Source organism: Pleurodeles waltl, chromosome 2_1 (genome assembly GCF_031143425.1).
Source record: "Pleurodeles waltl isolate 20211129_DDA chromosome 2_1, aPleWal1.hap1.20221129, whole genome shotgun sequence".
NCBI lineage: Eukaryota > Metazoa > Chordata > Amphibia > Caudata > Salamandridae > Pleurodeles > Pleurodeles waltl.
Window position 1 is genome coordinate 368,454,830 of NC_090438.1, and position 18,789 is coordinate 368,473,618.

General features: G+C 42.0%; 1 protein-coding gene across 1 annotated transcript in view; it reads left to right on the plus strand.

The window, feature by feature from the left end:
- Window positions 1-18,789, plus strand: part of LOC138265066 (connector enhancer of kinase suppressor of ras 2-like) — a 518,319-nt gene that overhangs the window by 433,130 nt on the left and 66,400 nt on the right. The window contains exons 9-10 of the mRNA XM_069212618.1: window positions 4,976-5,082; window positions 18,252-18,744. Coding sequence (XP_069068719.1) covers window positions 4,976-5,082; window positions 18,252-18,744 — 600 coding nt within the window. The remainder of the gene's footprint in view (window positions 1-4,975; window positions 5,083-18,251; window positions 18,745-18,789) is intronic.

Consider the following 18,789-nt stretch of genomic DNA (forward strand, 5'->3'; position numbering starts at 1 on the left):
ACTGGTGAATTTCTGTGTTTTTTTTTGGTTTCAAGTGTTTGTTGTCATTGACATATTCACCTAACTATAACATTACTTTAACCTTTGTTTTTTTAGTTAATTTTATAAGTTTTTTTTCTTTTAAACAAAAACTGATTTTTTTTTATCACATCTAATTCTAACAGTACTTTAACCATTATGTTTTTCAGTGTAGTTCTAGGGTTTGTTTAATGTAAAATAATATTTTATTACCATATGTAAAGCCAACTCCTCGCTGGGTATGGCCAAAGGCCGTGAGCTTCGGGAGGTTGGCCACAGGACCTTACGTTTTTAACCAGGAGGAGTCCACATGCCCCCTTCACTGAACCCTGCTGGGCCCTGAGGACCCCACCCCGTAGGTCCTTTTTTTTTAAAGGGGAGGCAAGTAGCACCCTCCTCACCAAGCCTTATTAAGCCCTGGAAACCCATTCCCCAGGACCTGTTTTTTAATTACTTAGGCCTTTTTCCTTAGGACTTTTTCTTCTAATGAAAGGGGAACTTGCATGTGGACCCCCTCCCTAAGACTTCTTAGGCCCTGGAGACCCAGTCCCCCAAGGCCCCTTTTCTGCATTTAAAAGGAGGAGGACCATGTGTCCCCACCTCCCAAAGCCTTGTTACCCCCTAGGGGCTGCATCCCCCAGGGCCCTTTTTTAAAATTAAAGGTGAGGGGGGCAGCATAGCCCCTCTCTCTCAGCCCTCTTAGGCCCTCTGGACCCCATCCCTCAAGGCTGTTTAATTTACCTAAAGGGGAGGGGATCCACGTGCCCCCCCCCAAGCCTTGGAAAGCCCTGTGTACCCTACCCCCCAGAGCCCTTATTTAAATTTAAAGGGAAGGGTGGCTGCATTGCCACTCTTCCTGAACCTTCTTAGGCCCTGGGGACTCCATCTCCCTAAACCATTACTAAAAATAAAGAGGAAGAGGGCCACGTGACCCACTCCATGAACACTAAGTTTGGCCCCTGTGGGCTTTCTGGGGCCTTTGGGAGGGGAGCCATGTGGCCCTGGCCCCTTTTTTCATCATTTTAGCCTCAGTGGTGAGCTTGACGGGCCTCTAATGCCTCTAGGAGAAAGGTCTACACCGCTCCGTCCCCTTTATGAATGCCCATGCATAAACTCAAAGAATATGGCCCGGCTGCCATTTTGTTTTTGTTTTTTTATCCTCTATGAGTCCCGCGGGATCACTGCAATTTTTGCAGATTTCTTTTTGCTTTTGGCCCCCAGTGGGGGTCCCCCCCATTGGGGTCCAAGGGGTCAGTTTATACCTACCCTGCCCCTTCAGATTAATTGCAATTTACTCCAGGACAGGAGACTATGTCCCCGAGTCCTGTAATGGCTGCCAGCGACATTTTTCTGATGTTGCTGGCAGCCAATCAGAGTGCTCACTCTTGCAGGAGTATGACTCCAGTGGAAGCGAGCTGGCCCAATGGAAATAAAGCTCCCTGGGCCAATCAAAACTCTATTTTTAAATTGGCTTTCCCACGAGAGTCTCTCGAGACTCTCGCCGACCCAACTATTCAGATATACAATTATTTTTTTACCTTAATATCTCAAAAACTACTGAACGAATTCACACCAAATTGCAAAAGACGCAATCTGCATACCAAAATCCAGCTTCCTGCCAAATGTGTTGTAATTTCATTCCGTAGTTTTTATTGTAGCCTTGACTAAAGAAGTGTATGGAAAATGCATGGGGATTTTGCGTATTGGGATTTATTCATAACCCTTCCTTGATGGATAACCTTGAAACTTTCCATGCACAAATTAGTCAAAAAGCAGAACCTTTTAAGAATGTTTCATTGACATTTGTTAAACGGTGCAAAGTTATCAGCAACACAAAAAAAGATTTTCAGAGCTATAACTATATATGCATACACATATATACATATATATATATATATTTGTGTGTATATATATATATATATATTTGTGTGTATATATATATATATATATATATATGTATAAATATATGTATAAATATATAGTCACTAAAGAAACAAAGGTTACATGGACGTTATAGTTAGGTTTAGATTTTACATGCAGAAAACCATCGAAATTCAGATGTTATAGTTAGCATTATTTCAAGTAACGATAATGTGTGCCCTAAGGTAACTATAACTACCTGCCTGCTCTCAAAAAATATTTTTACAACCAGTCTCAAAGGGGTAGGGGTCCCTTGCAGACCCCTTCCCATTTGCGAATGGGTTACCACCAACTTGAGGCTAGTGGTAAAATGTGAATATTTTACAACTGCATTTTGGTTGCAAACATTCACACATACCACTGAGATTTGGCATTTGGAAGGAGGTCCCGAACCATACCCCTTCCTAATACCGAATCGCTAATCCTATTTGCGATTTGGTAATAGATTACCAAATTGCAAATAGGGTTTGGTACATATCACAAGGCATTTTTCTGGAAGTAAACGGCCCGATTTTGTGAATCGGACCATTAGCAACAAGGACAATCCTTCGTACATCTGGGCCCATGTGTAGTAAAGCTACCTGTGTGGTGCACGCATGCGTGCTATAATGTAGTAACTCATTTTTGTTGCTGTGGCACAATAGCCGTGTCACAGTAGAGTTGCTGGTGTGGAGAGGAAAATAGTGTGCCCGGTCGGTATAAATAATTTGGTTGAATTATTCAACGAATTCTATTTGGATACTTCTACTATGAAACAATAAGTGGGAAACATTTGCTTCACATTGTAAAAATGGAAACGTTTTTAAAAAGTTAAGATTTAAAAAACAGTTTTTTACAACTTTACAACCACGACATTTACATTGCCTTTACTTTCCATTGGTTAATCAGGAGATTTGGCATCTATAGTCAAGTCATGGTAATGATCAAAGTTGATATAAACTTTTTTCAGGACTAAATTTATATAGTATTTGGTCTGCTGGTTTAAAACAATGTTATTTGAGCAGAATGTCACATTTAAAATTTTAGACTAATACCAACTGCAAAGTTGTTAAGTTTCTGAGTTGCCAAGGTATAGAGAAATGGAGTTCTGGATTTGTTGAGGTGTAATGTTGTTCATGTGCAGGGCAGAAACAAATACAAATTTGAAGTTGTGTTATAGATGTGCCGCTGTAGAACTGTGGAGTTGTAAAGGTTTCCATATTCAGGGGTGTGCTAGTAACACTTAGGCCCTTATTAACAGCATGGTGGGCGGCAGAGGTTTCCCACCAAACTCTTTGGGTCGGAAAACTGCCACTCCGGTTATATAATTAGTTTTTCTCTGGGACAGCGGGAAACTCACCACAACATTGACGCTGGCTCATAATCAAGCTGGCGGCAAGGTTGCGGTGTGTTGGGTGTGACAGCACCCGTCGAACTTTTCATGCCATCACCCCATCTCCGCCATCCTTTGCATGGCAGTGCAACTGCCATGCAATAGCCAGCTGAGAGGGGAGAGGGGAGTCGCCAGCGGAGAGGGGAGTCGTAATTCCCAGAGCAGCGCCTGTCGACTGGCGGCAACCTGGCAGTGCTGGCGGTTGGACCATGGCAGCTCGACCAGGGTCATAATGTGGAGACCAGACTGCTGCTTTGGCGGCGGTCCAACCTCCACCGTGGCCGTAGCGGACTCATTACTGCCAGGGTCGTAATGAGGGACTTAAAATTGTTGTAGATGTGCACAGTTATAGTTGTAGTGTTGCTGAAACTCTGTAATTTGGATTTGCTGAAGATATACAACTTTATAGTTGTACACTTGTAGAATTGTGTGGTTGTTGCTTTGCAAAGTTCTCCAGTTGTATTGTGATTGTAGATGTCGGGTTGCACAGTTCTGTTGTTGTAGATGTTTACTTGTAGAAGAGAAGTGCTTTTGTACATGTTCATATGTTCAGTAACAAGGATGCACAGTTGTTGAGTTGCATAGCTGTGAAGATGTGCAGCTATGTTTTTTGTAAATATACAGTATGAGAGCAGTCATGTGGTTTATGTAGAATTGTGTACAGTCCTAGAGCTGAGCAGCTGTTGAATTGGGTAGTTGAACAGTTGTAGAGTTGTGCAGCTGTAGGATTGTGTAGTGATAGGGTTTTATAGTTGTAGATTTGAGAATTGTAAAGTGGTCACGTTGTAGTGTTGGTGTCGATGTGCTCCACTAGAGTTAGAATGTTGCTACAAATGTACCACTGTATAATTGTAATGCTGTAGATTTACAGTTGTGCAATTGTAGTTTTGTGCATCTGTATACTGTTGTGTGTTTGTGATGTTTTGCAGGTCTAGAGCTTTGCAGCTGTAGAGTTGTGCAGCTGTAAAGTTGTGCAGATATAGAGCCTCTTCAGCTGTTACTTGTGCATTTGTGGAGTTGGAGTGTTATATTTGTGAAGTTTTAGGGTTCTAATTCCTCAATTATAGAGTTGTAGTTTTGTGGGTGTTCTTGTGGTTGTGGTGGTGCTTGCTGCAGAGGAGAATGTAGGACCAAACGGCAAGGAAGTCAGCAGCTTTCTCTAACAGGTAATTTGTTCCCTTTCAGAATCAATAGCATACTTTATACAGAAGAGCAGAGGTTCATAGAAACAAGCATATAGCAAAGGTACAGATAATGTGGACTTTTACCAGCGGAAAGCTTACCATGGTACTATACATATAAATTACAATTGCTTTGGCTTAAAAGCACTAGTAAGGCCATACATACAATAGTTTTTTAGAGGTCAAATACACTATTAGAATAAAGTGCCGAATTCTCCCTGGAAAGGTGAAACTGAAAAGCTTCAATTATTAGCCCTGCAGTCCAAACATGGAATTTTACTATGACTATTACAAGGTTACACATTTGATTACTTTTGATCAATATAAAAAACGATACTGACTGTTGTCTGTGCATGTACTGTCATTTTTCAGTTTCAGAGGATTCTCGAAATGATGCTTAATACTGGTGACAACCATTCCTCAGGAGAAAGCTGTATGCGTTAAGCCACTTTCAAAACTAATTGAGACTCTTGATGTTCTTTAGCAGATTACTGGAGCGAAAGTGACCAAGATGATCTCGACGGTTCTCTGACGCTCAAACAGGAAGCTCCACCCACAACACTGTGCGATACCTATCACAGAACCTCCTTGGTAAGTTCCGCAGCAGTGATTTGATGCTTTTTCAAGCCACAGTAGTTTCAGGTTTGAGTATTTCTCTTCCTTTGGGCGAATTGTAAAAACTACTTAAATGCAGAACTATGAATGTTGGCAAATCCAAGAGGACACATTGATTACTTCTATAGGTAGGTGAATGAATATCTGAAAATACTCACAGAAGAAGTCGCTGCTCTTTTTAATTTGCCGACACTGGGAATTTTCTTCGATTTCAAAACTAACTTGCAGTGTATTTTACCGCATTCAAAGTGTAGAAATTAATCACAGCCAAGTCATTTATTGTCACAATAAGCTGCATGAAATGGAAACACAAATTGTGCACTGAAAGCCAACTGAGATGATGTGTGATGGAAGAAAAAAAAAGTAGAGGCTCTTGAAAGGCAGCTGCAAAAATATTCCAACTATATGTGCAGTGTGCATTGAAACGACAAAAAGTCCATACTGAAAACAAAATGCAGGACAGAGCTAACTAAAAGGTTGTACAAACTCCTATTGATAGCATTTGTTATGTAGTTTGCAAGTTGGTGTTTAATTATATTTTTTACTTCTCCTTTCCTGATAAAAAGTCTAAATTTACCATGATACTGGCAGATTTTCCTTCCAGGTAACGAGCTTTACAATTCTAAAGTTTTCTTTATGTTGTAAGCCATTTTGGAGAATTTGTAAACACAAAGGCTTTATGTTCACCTAAACTGCACTTTCGTGCACAAAAACCATTTGTGAGTAAGGCCCATTAAAACCAATCCACACCCAGCATGAAGAACACAACTGAATAATATATTTTGATTGCTCCGAATTTGTCCTGAGTACCTAACCTGATACCAGAGTTCAGGAGAACAGCTTGCTACTCCAAAACAACATTTGTTTTATCCTCCCCGACTGATCACCGTGAAAAAGAGGATAAAATAACGAAAAGTAGAAGAGACAGGACACCTGGTCCAAATAGACTGCCTGCAGCCATGGCCGGCTTTGGGCAGTGCTAGCAGTGCGGCCGCACCGGGCGCTGACCTGGGGGGGGCGCTGTGTTTAGCAATAACTTCCGAAACTTGTGATTTAAAAGCACCTGCTGAAAAGTTCCTCGTGTGCCCAGCCTTCAGGAAACAATTAAAATGTCAAGGTACCTCTTGTGACTAATGTTCCTGCTAGTGAGAGATGGGAGTTTTGCATAGCTGTAGCTTTGACTCCACATAAAGTAGCATAGAGGGTTGATATGCCTGCTGCAAAAAACAGAACCATGGGGCATATGTAAGAAAAGTGGGGCTGCACATAGTGCAGCGCCACTTTTCTTGTGCCCCTTAGCACCCCCCTGATGCCACCATGTGTGCGCTGTACTTAAAATATGGCGCACCATAGCGGTAGATAGGGGATTAGCGTTAGAATTTTTTACGTTAGTCCGGTGCTTTGTTTGAAGCTAATCCTGCAAAGCACCCAGAGGCCAATTGTAACCAAAGGAAGCCTCCTTTACCTCCTGAGCAGGCGTTAAAGAGCCAGAACAAAATTACACAAAGAAATCTGCCAGATTTCTTTGCAGCAGTTTTTGAGCCCCCCTAATGGGGGGGGGCAATGCCATCTTTGCATACATTATGCCTGTTACAGGCATAATGTAGCGCAAGGGGTTACAAAGTGGCGCAATGCATGCATTGCGCCACTTTGTAAATATGGGACAGCCTTTTTGGCCTTCTAACGCCACATTAGCGTAAAATAAATTACGCTAATGTGGCCTTAGAATACCGTGCGGGGCTCTTAAATATGTCCCTATATTTTATGTGGATAGCTGAGCGGATTAGTAAAGCCAGCCTTCACAAGTGCTTTAGAACACATGAATGTATGTGAAAGGGAAGCGATGGAGATATGAGGGGCACATTTGCCGGGTGGTAGTAAGTAAAACCGAGAAGGAGGTCATGGGGTGAGACGGCCTTGCCTGCAGCCATTTACAAACAGGAACCTGAGTACTGGAAATAATGATTTTCCACTTAATTCAACTATGGTTTAACCTCAGAAAGCATCATGGAGTCCTGGTTTGTTGAATACTCCATCCACAATTTACTCAAGTCTGGCCAGCTTTTGCCTGATTGCCTAGCTGGACACAGATTCAAAATATTTTACTAACTTATTATTAACGGACTTGGAGAAAAGGGCTACTAAAGCAAAACTAAAACTATTCAACCAAACTGGGTTTAACGCTATGTCAAGCACAACAAATAATCTGGTAACCCTCTTGATGACAATTAGAAAAGCTATGCATGTACACCTGTATTATAGTTTTCACAAAGGCCTTTGACAATGTTAACAGGAAGCATCTCCAGCAGAAGCTAGTTTCTTGGAATATTCTGACAAATTTGTTGCACACCATATACACCGACACATGGATGCAAATCAAACTAAGAGCAAATCAGTCACTCTCCCAGAAGGCACCAACACAGACGGATCTTAAGAAAGGGTGTGTGCTCTATGCAACACTCTTTAACCATTTCATCTGATAGTATGGGATGGCACTTGAAAGGGTTATTAAGTCCCTTCACATTAAGGGTAAGTATCCATAGATTTTGTAGCATGAAGATGGGGTGAAGAATCGCGTATGGTCTTATAGGGGGGTCAATATCTGTATGTTTCAATGGGATCTGCAATGTGGGGCATAAAAACAAGATCTACAAACTTGTGATTGTGATAATATTAGACTGCAAGCTGTAGGTTCCCTCCAAATTTAACCTGGACAAAATGAAAACATAATTAATATTAGTTGAAATATTATTGTCCAGTTAAGCCAATAGGTAGGATTAGAGACCCAACTGGTAAAAGATTTTGGGGAATGTGCAGCAGACCAGGGACCCCAGTCCCATCACCCCCACCCACGCCCACCCACCCATAGTGGTATACATGAAAGATCACAGCCAAAGTCATGGTGGATCAGTACCCGTCTGGTCTCCGACACGCGATTCTTCACCCCATGGTCATGCAATATAGCCTTTGGAAACTTACCCTTAATGTGAATGGTCTTAATGACGCTGGCTCCCCTCCTCAACTGACTTTTCAATTCCATTAAAGACCCAGCCTCGATCCCGCCTTTTATGTTAGAGGCCTTTGTGGTTCTTATCCCGAAAGTGGACAGAGACCTCCACCTCCTTGGCTCATACAGGCCAATAACTCTCTAACGTCAACATCAAGCTCTTCACAGGCATCCTCGCTGCCCATTTGGGTCCCTTCTCCCATCCCTCATCACTTCAGATCAGATGGGCTTCGTCCCCCATCACCAATGCAGTGATAATACTAAAAGGATCATGCATTTGATTGATTAGGCACAACGCTCAAACCGAGACCGCATGTAATTGGCTGTGGATGAGGAGAAGGCATTCAACAGAGTCCATTGACCATACCTCGCAGCTTTAAGCACTTTCGACTCGCGAACGACTTAGCTCATGTGTCATGAGCAACTATGGCCAGCTAATTGCAAAGGTTAGAGTGAATGGGCAAATGTGAGCCTTGTGCCCTATTTGCAGAGGTACACGCCAAGTCTGCCCTCTCTCGCCTTTGCTTTTTGCGCCCTATATTGAGCCCTTAGCTCAAAGGTTCCACGACAAACCAGGAATTAAGGGGATCTATTTCAGCGAGGAGGAGCATACCATCAGTATTTATGCTGATGACATCCTTTTTAATGAGCTGGAGATTTTTGAACAGGCAGCGGGCTTCCATGTCCACATGCACAAATCTCAAGCTCTTACTCTTTCCCTTCTGTTGGACATGCAACTGGCCTTGTCCTGCAAATACCCAATACCATGGGCGTCTACCTCATACTTCAACGTACAACTTGCTCCCACTGTTGCAGCAACTGTTTTCCTATGCTCAACTACAAGATGGTGCACCATCAGATCAAAACTGATTTGGCCAGATAGAGGCCGGATTGCCTCTCCTGGCTTGACTGAGTGGCCGCCCTCAAAATGACAATCTTGCCTAGAATCTTACACTTGTTCCAGGCTCTACCTATTGCTCCTCCTGCTGGCACTCTTCAAGTTATCCAACACAATCTGACCTACTTTGTATGGGCCAATGATTGCTCCAGCATGAAAAAGGAACCAAGTTATAGGTCCTCAAATGAGAGTGAGTTGGGCATTCTGAATCTTTTACAACACCACCAGGCAGCCCAATTCTGGTTCAATGGTCTCAAGAAGAGTCTGAAACCCACTGGCTCTTTATGGATACGGTATTGACAGGACAGCATCTTTTCTTACACAGAATCGCCCACCCACAAAGCCTCTGTATCTCTCCCATCACCAAAGCTTCCCTAGATGTCTTGGACTGGGTGGGTGAAAGGGGAGGCTTGACTTCATTTCCTTCCCTGCTGACACCAATAGTTGACAATGTAGACTTCACTCCAGGATTAAACCCAACAGCCTTTAAACACTGGTGCAATAAGCTAGAAGCAGATCCATAGGCCACCTCTTCATTGAGGAGGGCCCCCTCCCTTTCGACCAACTCCATTCTGAACTTGCAATGCCTGAAACTGAGAGATTGCCAGGATTGAAACGCCACTAAGATCACTACATACATGCTACCTTACCCCAGTCTGTCTTCACTGGGGCAACCCCACTCGTAAACCTGAGTGCTGGTGAGGCTGTGGCTCCCCGGGTACCGTGTTGCATCTTCTATGGGAGTGTCCACAACTCGTCACTTAATGGACCCGACTGTTAAATGATATAGACAAACATCTCAGCAACCTGCTTTTCCACTTCCCTACCTACACTGTCTTGGGTTTGCCCAAAACCCTTGCCTTTCTGCTTAAGTACCGATGGGGACCCTAGATAGGGTTGGCATTGGGGGCGGCGTTGCAAAACATCCTCCTTCATTGGGCAACTCTATCTACCAGGTTGGCTCCCCCGCCTATCGTACATTTTATGTATGGAATGACTGTCTCTCAGGTTCTCTGCACAGGGTACCTCATACCCTGACCTCTCGAATCCCTTCATCGACCCGCTTGCTACCCTCTGAATTCTGAGAACTCACTCGCCCCACATACCTCTGTCTTCTCCGCCTAATGGAGACCTCTTCCGATCAAAGTTAGCGGAACACTTTCTGGGGCGATCTGACATACTTCACGAAACCACTCTACTCACTGCACACCATGACACTGTGGATCCCAGAGGGGAGGGGAGTTTGGGGGATGTTACATTTAATGTTCTTCTTACACTATAGCTCGAGAACGATTTAAGCTCATAACATTGTTATATTCTTTTGTATGAAAATTCAATAAAGAGATTGAACTATTAAACTATTTTTGACCAAACAAGCACAATACCTCTTGCTTGTCAGGAATAAACAAAAATTTTAAAACAGAAGCCATGCCTGGCTGTCAGTCAGCCATTTCAAATGATTATCGCCACTGAACTTTCTACCTGAAACATTCAGGGCCTCATTTATGAGGCCCTCACAGCAAACTGCGCCACTGGAGCACAATTTTTCTTACACCAAGGTGGCACAGTGTGCCGGCCCATATTTACAAGGCCACGAAAAGCCACCTTGCATGACTTTTCATGGCCTTGTAAATATGGACCCCTTTCACACACAACACGGTGTGGAAGTGGATTTCCATGGGTGTTGTTTGGGACCCATGGAACCCGAAGGAATCTGGTGCATTCCCAGATTTACAAGTCTGGGAATGCATCAGATCCCTACGCCACTTCAGGGGTGGCATAAGAGTGATGCAACAGGGAGAAATATCTTTATTTCCCCCATTTTTTCCTCTTTCTATGTGTGCTGCATTTTGCAGCACACATACAGTAGAGGAAAACACCTTTGTGCAGGAAGGTGTCCCAAAAACAATTATCTACACAATGTAGGCACCCATGCAACATGGTGCAGAGTGCCTTCATTGGCGCCAGGCAGCAGTTTGTGCACCAGCACAGGGTTAGAGGACAGAAATGTAGATACAGCCTTTTTCCAGTGGCCCAGGGTGTTGCAGCCAGGTTCTTGTTGTGTAACCCTGTGGCACGTCCCTTGTAAATGAGGGCCTGAGCGCTGTATATTTAAAGGGCCATGGAAAGCCATGCAAGTTGGCTTTGTGTGACCTTGTTAATTTGGGCCACCACACTGCGCCACCAGAGCATCAAAAAAGATGATTCTCTGGTGGCGCAGTGAGCTTCTAGGGCCTCGTTGATGAGAATCTCAATCTTTACTTCAAAATAAAGCTCCTACAATTAATATTTCGGGTATTCCCTTCCTTTGACTGTTTGCTGGAAATAGTCAGAAAGTCTGATGTCAGGAGTCTGTAGACTGTCTCAATAGTAAAAGGAAAGCCTGATTTACGTTCTGAAAACCTGCACTTGTATGCTAAATGACCATAAGCTCCTGCTTCGTAACGTTTTTAGTTGCTATGGAATCAGAACTTGCTGCCAAGCAATAATTGTTTTCATGAGATTGGAATTCACCCATGTGACCATACGCTTTGTTAATTCGCCAATGGCGAGTCTTCCCCCAGCATAAAAAAGTAATCGCCGTAAGGCAATTATAATATGTGCCATTCGAGAGGAGATGCTCAGTAATGTGAACTTTTTTATATCACCTTTAATACAGTAAAGTGCAGCTGCTATATTTGTAATAATGCTTCCTCAGGAGCGGATGAATACTACATCTCTAGGAAGCATATTTAAAGGGCCATGGAAAGCCATGCAAGTTGGCTTTGTGTGACCTTGTTAATTTGGGCCACCACACTGCGCCACCAGAGCATCAAAAAAGATGATTCTCTGGTGGCGCAGTGAGCTTCTAGGGCCTCGTTGATGAGAATCTCAATCTTTACTTCAAAATAAAGCTCCTACAATTAATATTTCGGGTATTCCCTTCCTTTGACTGTTTGCTGGAAATAGTCAGAAAGTCTGACGTCAGGAGTCTGTAGACTGTCTCAATAGTAAAAAGGAAAGCCTGATTTACGTTCTGAAAACCTGCACTTGTATGCTAAATGACCATAAGCTCCTGTTTCGTAACGTTTTTAGTTGCTATGGAATCAGAACTTGCTGCCAAGCAATAATTGTTTTCATGAGATTGGAATTCACCCATGTGACCATACGCTTTGTTAATTCGCCAATGGCGAGTCTTCCCCCAACATAAAAAAGTAATCGCCGTAAGGCAATTATAATATGTGCCAATCGAGAGGAGATGCTCAGTAATGTGAACTTTTTTATATCACCTTTAATACAGTAAAGTGCAGCTGCTATATTTGTAATAATGCTTCCTCAGGAGCGGATGAATACTACATCTCTAGGAAGCGAGTAGGAAGTAGTTCCAACAGCTAACATGGCAAGAATGTTTGCATACTGGCATCACTGTTTAAATTATCTGATGCTTCGGGCACCTAGAACACAATAATATCTAGGAGTGAGCTGTTAATTTAAATATAAATTCTTGATGTAGCGTGCAATAGTTGCTGAGACAGTGCTGATTTTATGATACGCCTTGCACATCGCTTAAATCCAATGCAAGCTAACTTAAATGGCAACAAATAAATTCCACTTTATTCTTTTCCCCTTTTAAGCCCAGCACAGTCAATTGTCCACTCATCTTTAAGGTCTATTTTTAATATAAAATGACTACTATTAATTTGCACAGGCTTTTAGAGTGGTTTTATACTACGAATTGTTCTTATTTCATGATTGATTATGGTTCTAATTAAATGAAATACACTTATATGATCAGTTCTGATTAACTGAAACGAACAATAGTAATTTCATTATTATACAGTATACGTCATCATACTATTTTTACTGCCCAAATTTCTGTTATTGTGAAAATTGTCTTTCTTCCTAGATTGAGGATTCCACCTTCATATTTGATCCAAAATGGGGTTCCTTTGTCCCTAGTTGATCCCAGGGCACTTTGTCTGGTTAGTCATAATTACAATTGGATCACTGAAAATAAGCACCATATCAAAAGATTATCAATAATGGGCTATGATTTTTGATTTCTCTATTTTGCCAGCATCACACAACCTGAGTGACAATATAAATACACAACAGAGCACTTACAGTGTCTTATGTAATTTTACAGAAACCTTTTTTTATTTTTATATAGCAGTAAACTAAAATTTACAGAGAAAGCTCATGTATGATAAAAAGCAAACATAAACATCATACCTGTTTATTGCGTTCGGGCTGCCTCAAGCCCCGCCCCGCCCCCCCACCTCCCACTCCATATCAAAGGAGCAACACGCCTTAATTTAATGCACATTTTAACAAATATCGACCATCTCCTCATTTAGCTAGTATACTTGGACTGGAGACAAAATAAAGCCCTGCGTTTTAAGGATCCTACTGGAACTTTAAGGCCCTCAGCTTTCTAAGACATGATAGGGAATTTTCCTCCGGGGATAGTCTTTCAGTGGTTTCCAGAGAATTTTAAAATTGCTTCTTTCACCCTGCAGTCATATGTGAACATATCCAGTGCTTTTGATGACTAAAGCCATCTCAACATGTCAGTTACTGAAAGGGGGTAAATCTTGTTTTCCAGCTCGCTGCTATCAATTGTTTGGTTCACGTACAATGTGTGTCATAGGGGTCCAATTAATTTTGTGGGCCTTCCATGTTAGGAGGCCTTAATCCCCAAATAGTAACCACCTGATTGGCTGGAATCATATATATGCCCGGATTAATGTAGATTTAGATTTAATTCCAAAGCATCTGTAGAAACTGGTACCCCCCATTATACATGGAGCTCAACTCCCTTCATGTCATATTAAAGCAAGATTTTCCATCTATTTTAAGGTGTATTTGTTTAAGTTTATTTGGAGTAAAGTATAAATGTTATATTAATTTGTATAGTGTTTGTCAGACATTAGGCTGGTGTTTTGGAAGTGAGTGACAGTTGTCAACGTATTAAACTAGATCTGGTTAGGCCAAAACACAGTGAATCCCTGCTCAGTCCTTGATATTAATGGCACAAGCAGCAAGCAATTCCCAAAACAGAGAAAATATGACACTAGCTCATTGGATGAGGGAAAACAGATATGTGATTTTATTTTTAATTATAATGCAAAACGTACCTAGAAAAAGTAGTGACTTTGAAAAACAATAGGCTGGGAACTATATAAGATTTCAGGCTGATCGTGATGGAGCAAAGGTTGAATACACCACACAGTGAGTCAAGTTCAAAGATTTTACATTCGGACGAAGGGGATCATTCAGACCATTGTGGGCTTTCCTCTCAGAGGGATGTACTCTGCTGTCCTTGAAGACTAAAAACCTGCCATATTTAGAGAATATTGCCTGCACATGTGTCGCAGCCACAGCAGCACCTCTGAAAATGCATAATATTTGCTGAGCAGACACCATTTTCCTGCAAACTTTTTGTTGTACAAAAACAAACTCCCAAAAACTAATGAAGATGACAATCTGGGAGTTTTCCCCAGTGTGTAGGGTAGCTTTTCTTTTTTTCTGTTTGGAACTAGCAGCCTTTTTTCTAGCAGTCTCAGTCGGTCTGAGGCATTAACAACCAATTGCCCAAGTCCTATCAGGCTGTCACACCATCAGTGTATGTTTTTGCCCAGAGAGCAGTTCCAGTCTGTAGGTGTTTTTCAGGCTCCCTCTTTAGGACAAAAGCCCTTTGTAAGTATTTGTTGTCACTACCAGTGCCCTTGGTAAATTATGGCCCAGAATGCCTGTAAGGCGAAGGAATATAGTAGGAATGAGGAATCCTTGAGTGAGCCCTTTTCTTACAGTAGCAGTCACAACTCATCTTTCTAACAGCAGGGCGTTCTTATTCATTTAGGGTTTTGCCAGGTCCAGAAATGTTCTGAAGAGGTAATAGTGATGTACCTGTCTTATGCTGTGTACTGGCCACTGGCTGGAGAATGTTCCCTACTCATTTCTGGCTAGTTTCACACCCTAGGTCCACCTACTTTTGCAGCACTTCCTCTTCACCTTACTGTGAAATTACCCCAAAGCCTCTGTTTCAAGATGGCAGAACCTCCTGCCACCAGCCATGCCTCACTTAAGCTTCCTAGTCGCTATCCTATTTAGATAAGCTCTCCGTCACCTTGGCAGGGTCCACACTGGTTCTCGATAACATTGTGACCAGAGCCTGGCTGTCTGGAAAGGTCCTGTGGATGAATATGAGAATGCCTCTTTCACATCTCCAACTGAAAAGTCGAAATATTACGTTTCCCTTTTGTTCTACCAGCTGCCTTGCATCTCTCCCAGTTGGCCAGTTCCTGCAATGAGGCCAGTAGTTAATACCACCTTGGTTTCCTTGGCTCAGAGACAGATTCTTGTCTACAAAGCCAAGGTCGTTAACTCTCCAAGCCAAAGATGTGAATTTCAGCTCTAGTAGTGTAATGATTGCCATACCTGGTTTTAAGCCATCTTTGTCTCAGGCAGCCCAAAGTACATTTTATAAAGTTAAGTTTCCAATTATCAAAAATGTGGTTTCATCATTAAATCAGAATTTGAGAAGTAAGTGGCAATTCCTTTAAATTACTTTTCTAGCTTTCCAAAGACAAATATGAAAATAAAATATTTTAATCACACATTGGGCTGTCTTACAGAACATGTAGCTTCACTTAGTCAGTGGAGTATAAATGGACAGTGAGTCCCTTTTTTAATATATTAGGAACCCTGTTTTGTGGGTACACAGGGCATACTTTAGGGGTGACATTATTATTAGATAAATATAGATATTGTACATGGCAAAACACCTTTGCCGTGCGTTACTGCAGTGCCTTTAAGATGAAGCCCAGCCAGAGCTCAGCAGTGCTACTGGCAGCCATATATTGTTGTCTTAGATATAGACGGTGGAAAGGCATACTGCAGCCCAAGTATTGCATTCAATCCCGTACCATTGATACAGTATATGTTCTATCTACTAAGGCCTTACATGGAAACTAAACAAACCAAATGATAAAACTAATTTTACAAATACCATTATAGAGTCTGAGCAAACACACTGGGGCACCCAATAGCAGTATCATGGGGGCAGCGAGCCCTGATACCACCTAAAGTAAGTTGAAAGAAGGTAAAAAAAACTGGGTGACTGTGCAGAAAAGGTAAATGTGGTGCAGTGTCCCTTCTTTTGTGTTCTATATATCTACTGAAGGTCTCACAATGGTGTTGGTCATTGACCTTGCAGTATGTTCTCTCAAGTATTTTTCCCACCTAATTATAATAGGTCCAGAAATGTGTTGGGTCTCTCACTGCCACTTCGATATTCAGCAGTCAATAGCCTGGTGATGAAAACTGAGATAGCTCAGACTTCCTGTGTAAAACGGATCACTTTATAAGCTACAATCCCCCTCTTTCAACATAAGTAAACTGTTTCCCATTAATGCCAGTCTAAATTCTGGGCTGTGAAATGTTATTGTAAAAGAAAAGCTGTAATGTTAGGGGTTAGGGTTAAGGCATCCCATTTTAACAAGATAGAACATATTATTTCTGAGACCTACACCAGTGCTAGTTTCTGTTGTGGTAGTAACTAAAATAGTTCTAAACAGAGAGCTCTCTGTATTGCTTAAGAATTTCCAGAACCTTCAGATGGATCTCTCGGAGTTCTTTGAAGGAAATAAAGTATCAGCTACAAATAAACATATTTTATGTTGTAGCACCCTACAGGACATGCAGTTTACATCATCTTCTCATCTAATCCCTAATTGTTTTATGGCAAGAAGTTCCACCACCAAAGCAAAGAGGAGAGGCGAGATGGAGCACCCCTGCCTGTTCCCTCAGCCAAGAGGAAAGAATGTTCATCTCTCACCATTTTTCACTTCTGTAGCTTTGGGTATCGCTTAGGCTGTCCCTATATATTTTTGCATCACCGGGCCCAATCCTACCATGTATGAGAGGTATTGTTAAAACCCCGATTGACGTGGTCAAGCACTTTTCCACCATCAAGTGACAGGCTTTCACCAGTTTGCCAACTCTTTTGGCCATTTTGATGCACCATGCATGCATTAGAAAAAGCCCTGGTGGTTATAGCTAAGTGACTGCCCTACAGGTGAAAGTACTATGTACCTGAGAGACAATCTGACCACTAGTGGACTGATGAATCAGTTTAGTGTATTTTCTGCTGCGCCCTTTAAGATTGGCAGCATTTCAAAATTGTGGGCATTGTAACTCCAGGGATCTGCCCATGTGTTTTAGTTTTTAGACGTTTGGTTGCTAAATAGCCTTAGCAGTAGATCTCCAGTCATTATTATGTTGTGCAGAGAGCCTCGCCTACATTTGCATCTGTTACAATGCCCTTGCTCCACAATGCATTATGCATGGTCCTCAGTGTTTTAACTTTGATCCTGGCAGGAAATGTAGGGTTGAGGTCTTGCATCTTCCAGTTGTTTATTAATCTTTCTGCTTGTGTATGTTGCAATCTTTTAGTTACGTTTTAGGGTAGATGTAAGAAGATCATGCTTCAGATTTACCGTAGTTCGGTGGGCCATGACCACTGAGCTGCCTACTTTCACACTTTAGTGGTGGGGAATGCAAAGGTTAACTTTCCATTTATATTCCGGTACTCATTGCCAGTTTGCAACATAAAATTGGATTTTGTCTGCAAAACAACTCTGATTGCTATAAAAACAAGCATTTGCAATGCAACGGGTCTTGCTCATGTTAGAGCTGATAGCGTTGTAAACTCCTAACCCGACAGAAAAGGCATGACGTGTGCATGCCTTCGACTAATGAAAGCAAGCAGATTTTAATACGCAAGCCCACGAACCAATAAAAAACACTGACATGATGTCGACAGGGCTCCGAGCCCTTTTCTAATAACTAAAGCATCTCGCTGCAATACGCATGCGCGAGCACATGCAACGCAGGCTCGACCCTAATAAAAGTGGAGCAAAACAGCATACTCTTCAAATATGTACAGTAATGATAAATTGCATTGTGCTACACGTTAGTACAGACCAAATATAATAGTACAGCATGGCCCATTTATGTAATTGAGCCCAGGAGAAACAATACTTCTTGACTCTTATTTATTCAATTTTGGTAACAAAACAAAAAAAACAAGAAAGCAAGAAAACCAATTTGTTAACTTTGATGAGAGTTCGTTTTCGAAGAATTTGTCCTCTAGTTCGAGCCTAACTATGGAGATAAATCGACTGATATAAATCAAATTATATTTTGTAATATGCTCTTATGTTCTACAGTTGTAAAATGTTAATGTCTTTCTTTTAGGTGAATTCTACAAGCCCTTTCCCCGAAGTCAAACATGGACGTCATTTCTCAAGTGAGTCAACCTATTCTCATTCTTCAGCAGAAGATTCACGGCCGGATGCCACAGGAAGTACCCACTCCTCGGGATGTAGACCATCTTACAGAGAAAGACGATCTTGGCAGGACCTGATAGAGACTCCTTTGACAAGTTCAGGGCTCCATTTTCTTCAAACAGCCCCCACTGACTCAGACTACACAACTGGACGACCTGGAATGTCACCAGAGCAGAGAAGGCAGGCAACATTACCCGTCCAAAGACGGCACAACCATGAAAGGGATGGACCATTTCCATTGGTGGAATGTCAAAGAGGGCACAGTTCACACAGCAGACCCCAAAAACAGCGCAGTCAGAGTCTACCAAGGAATAGAGAGGTCAGGGGAAAAGGTCGTACAAAGACAGCAGAGCTCACCGAGGAGAAATTAGAAGAGGAAATTCAAATAAAACAAAAAGAAGGTAATTTTTTTATTGCATTTCAGGAATTGTGAGTTAGATCTTTGA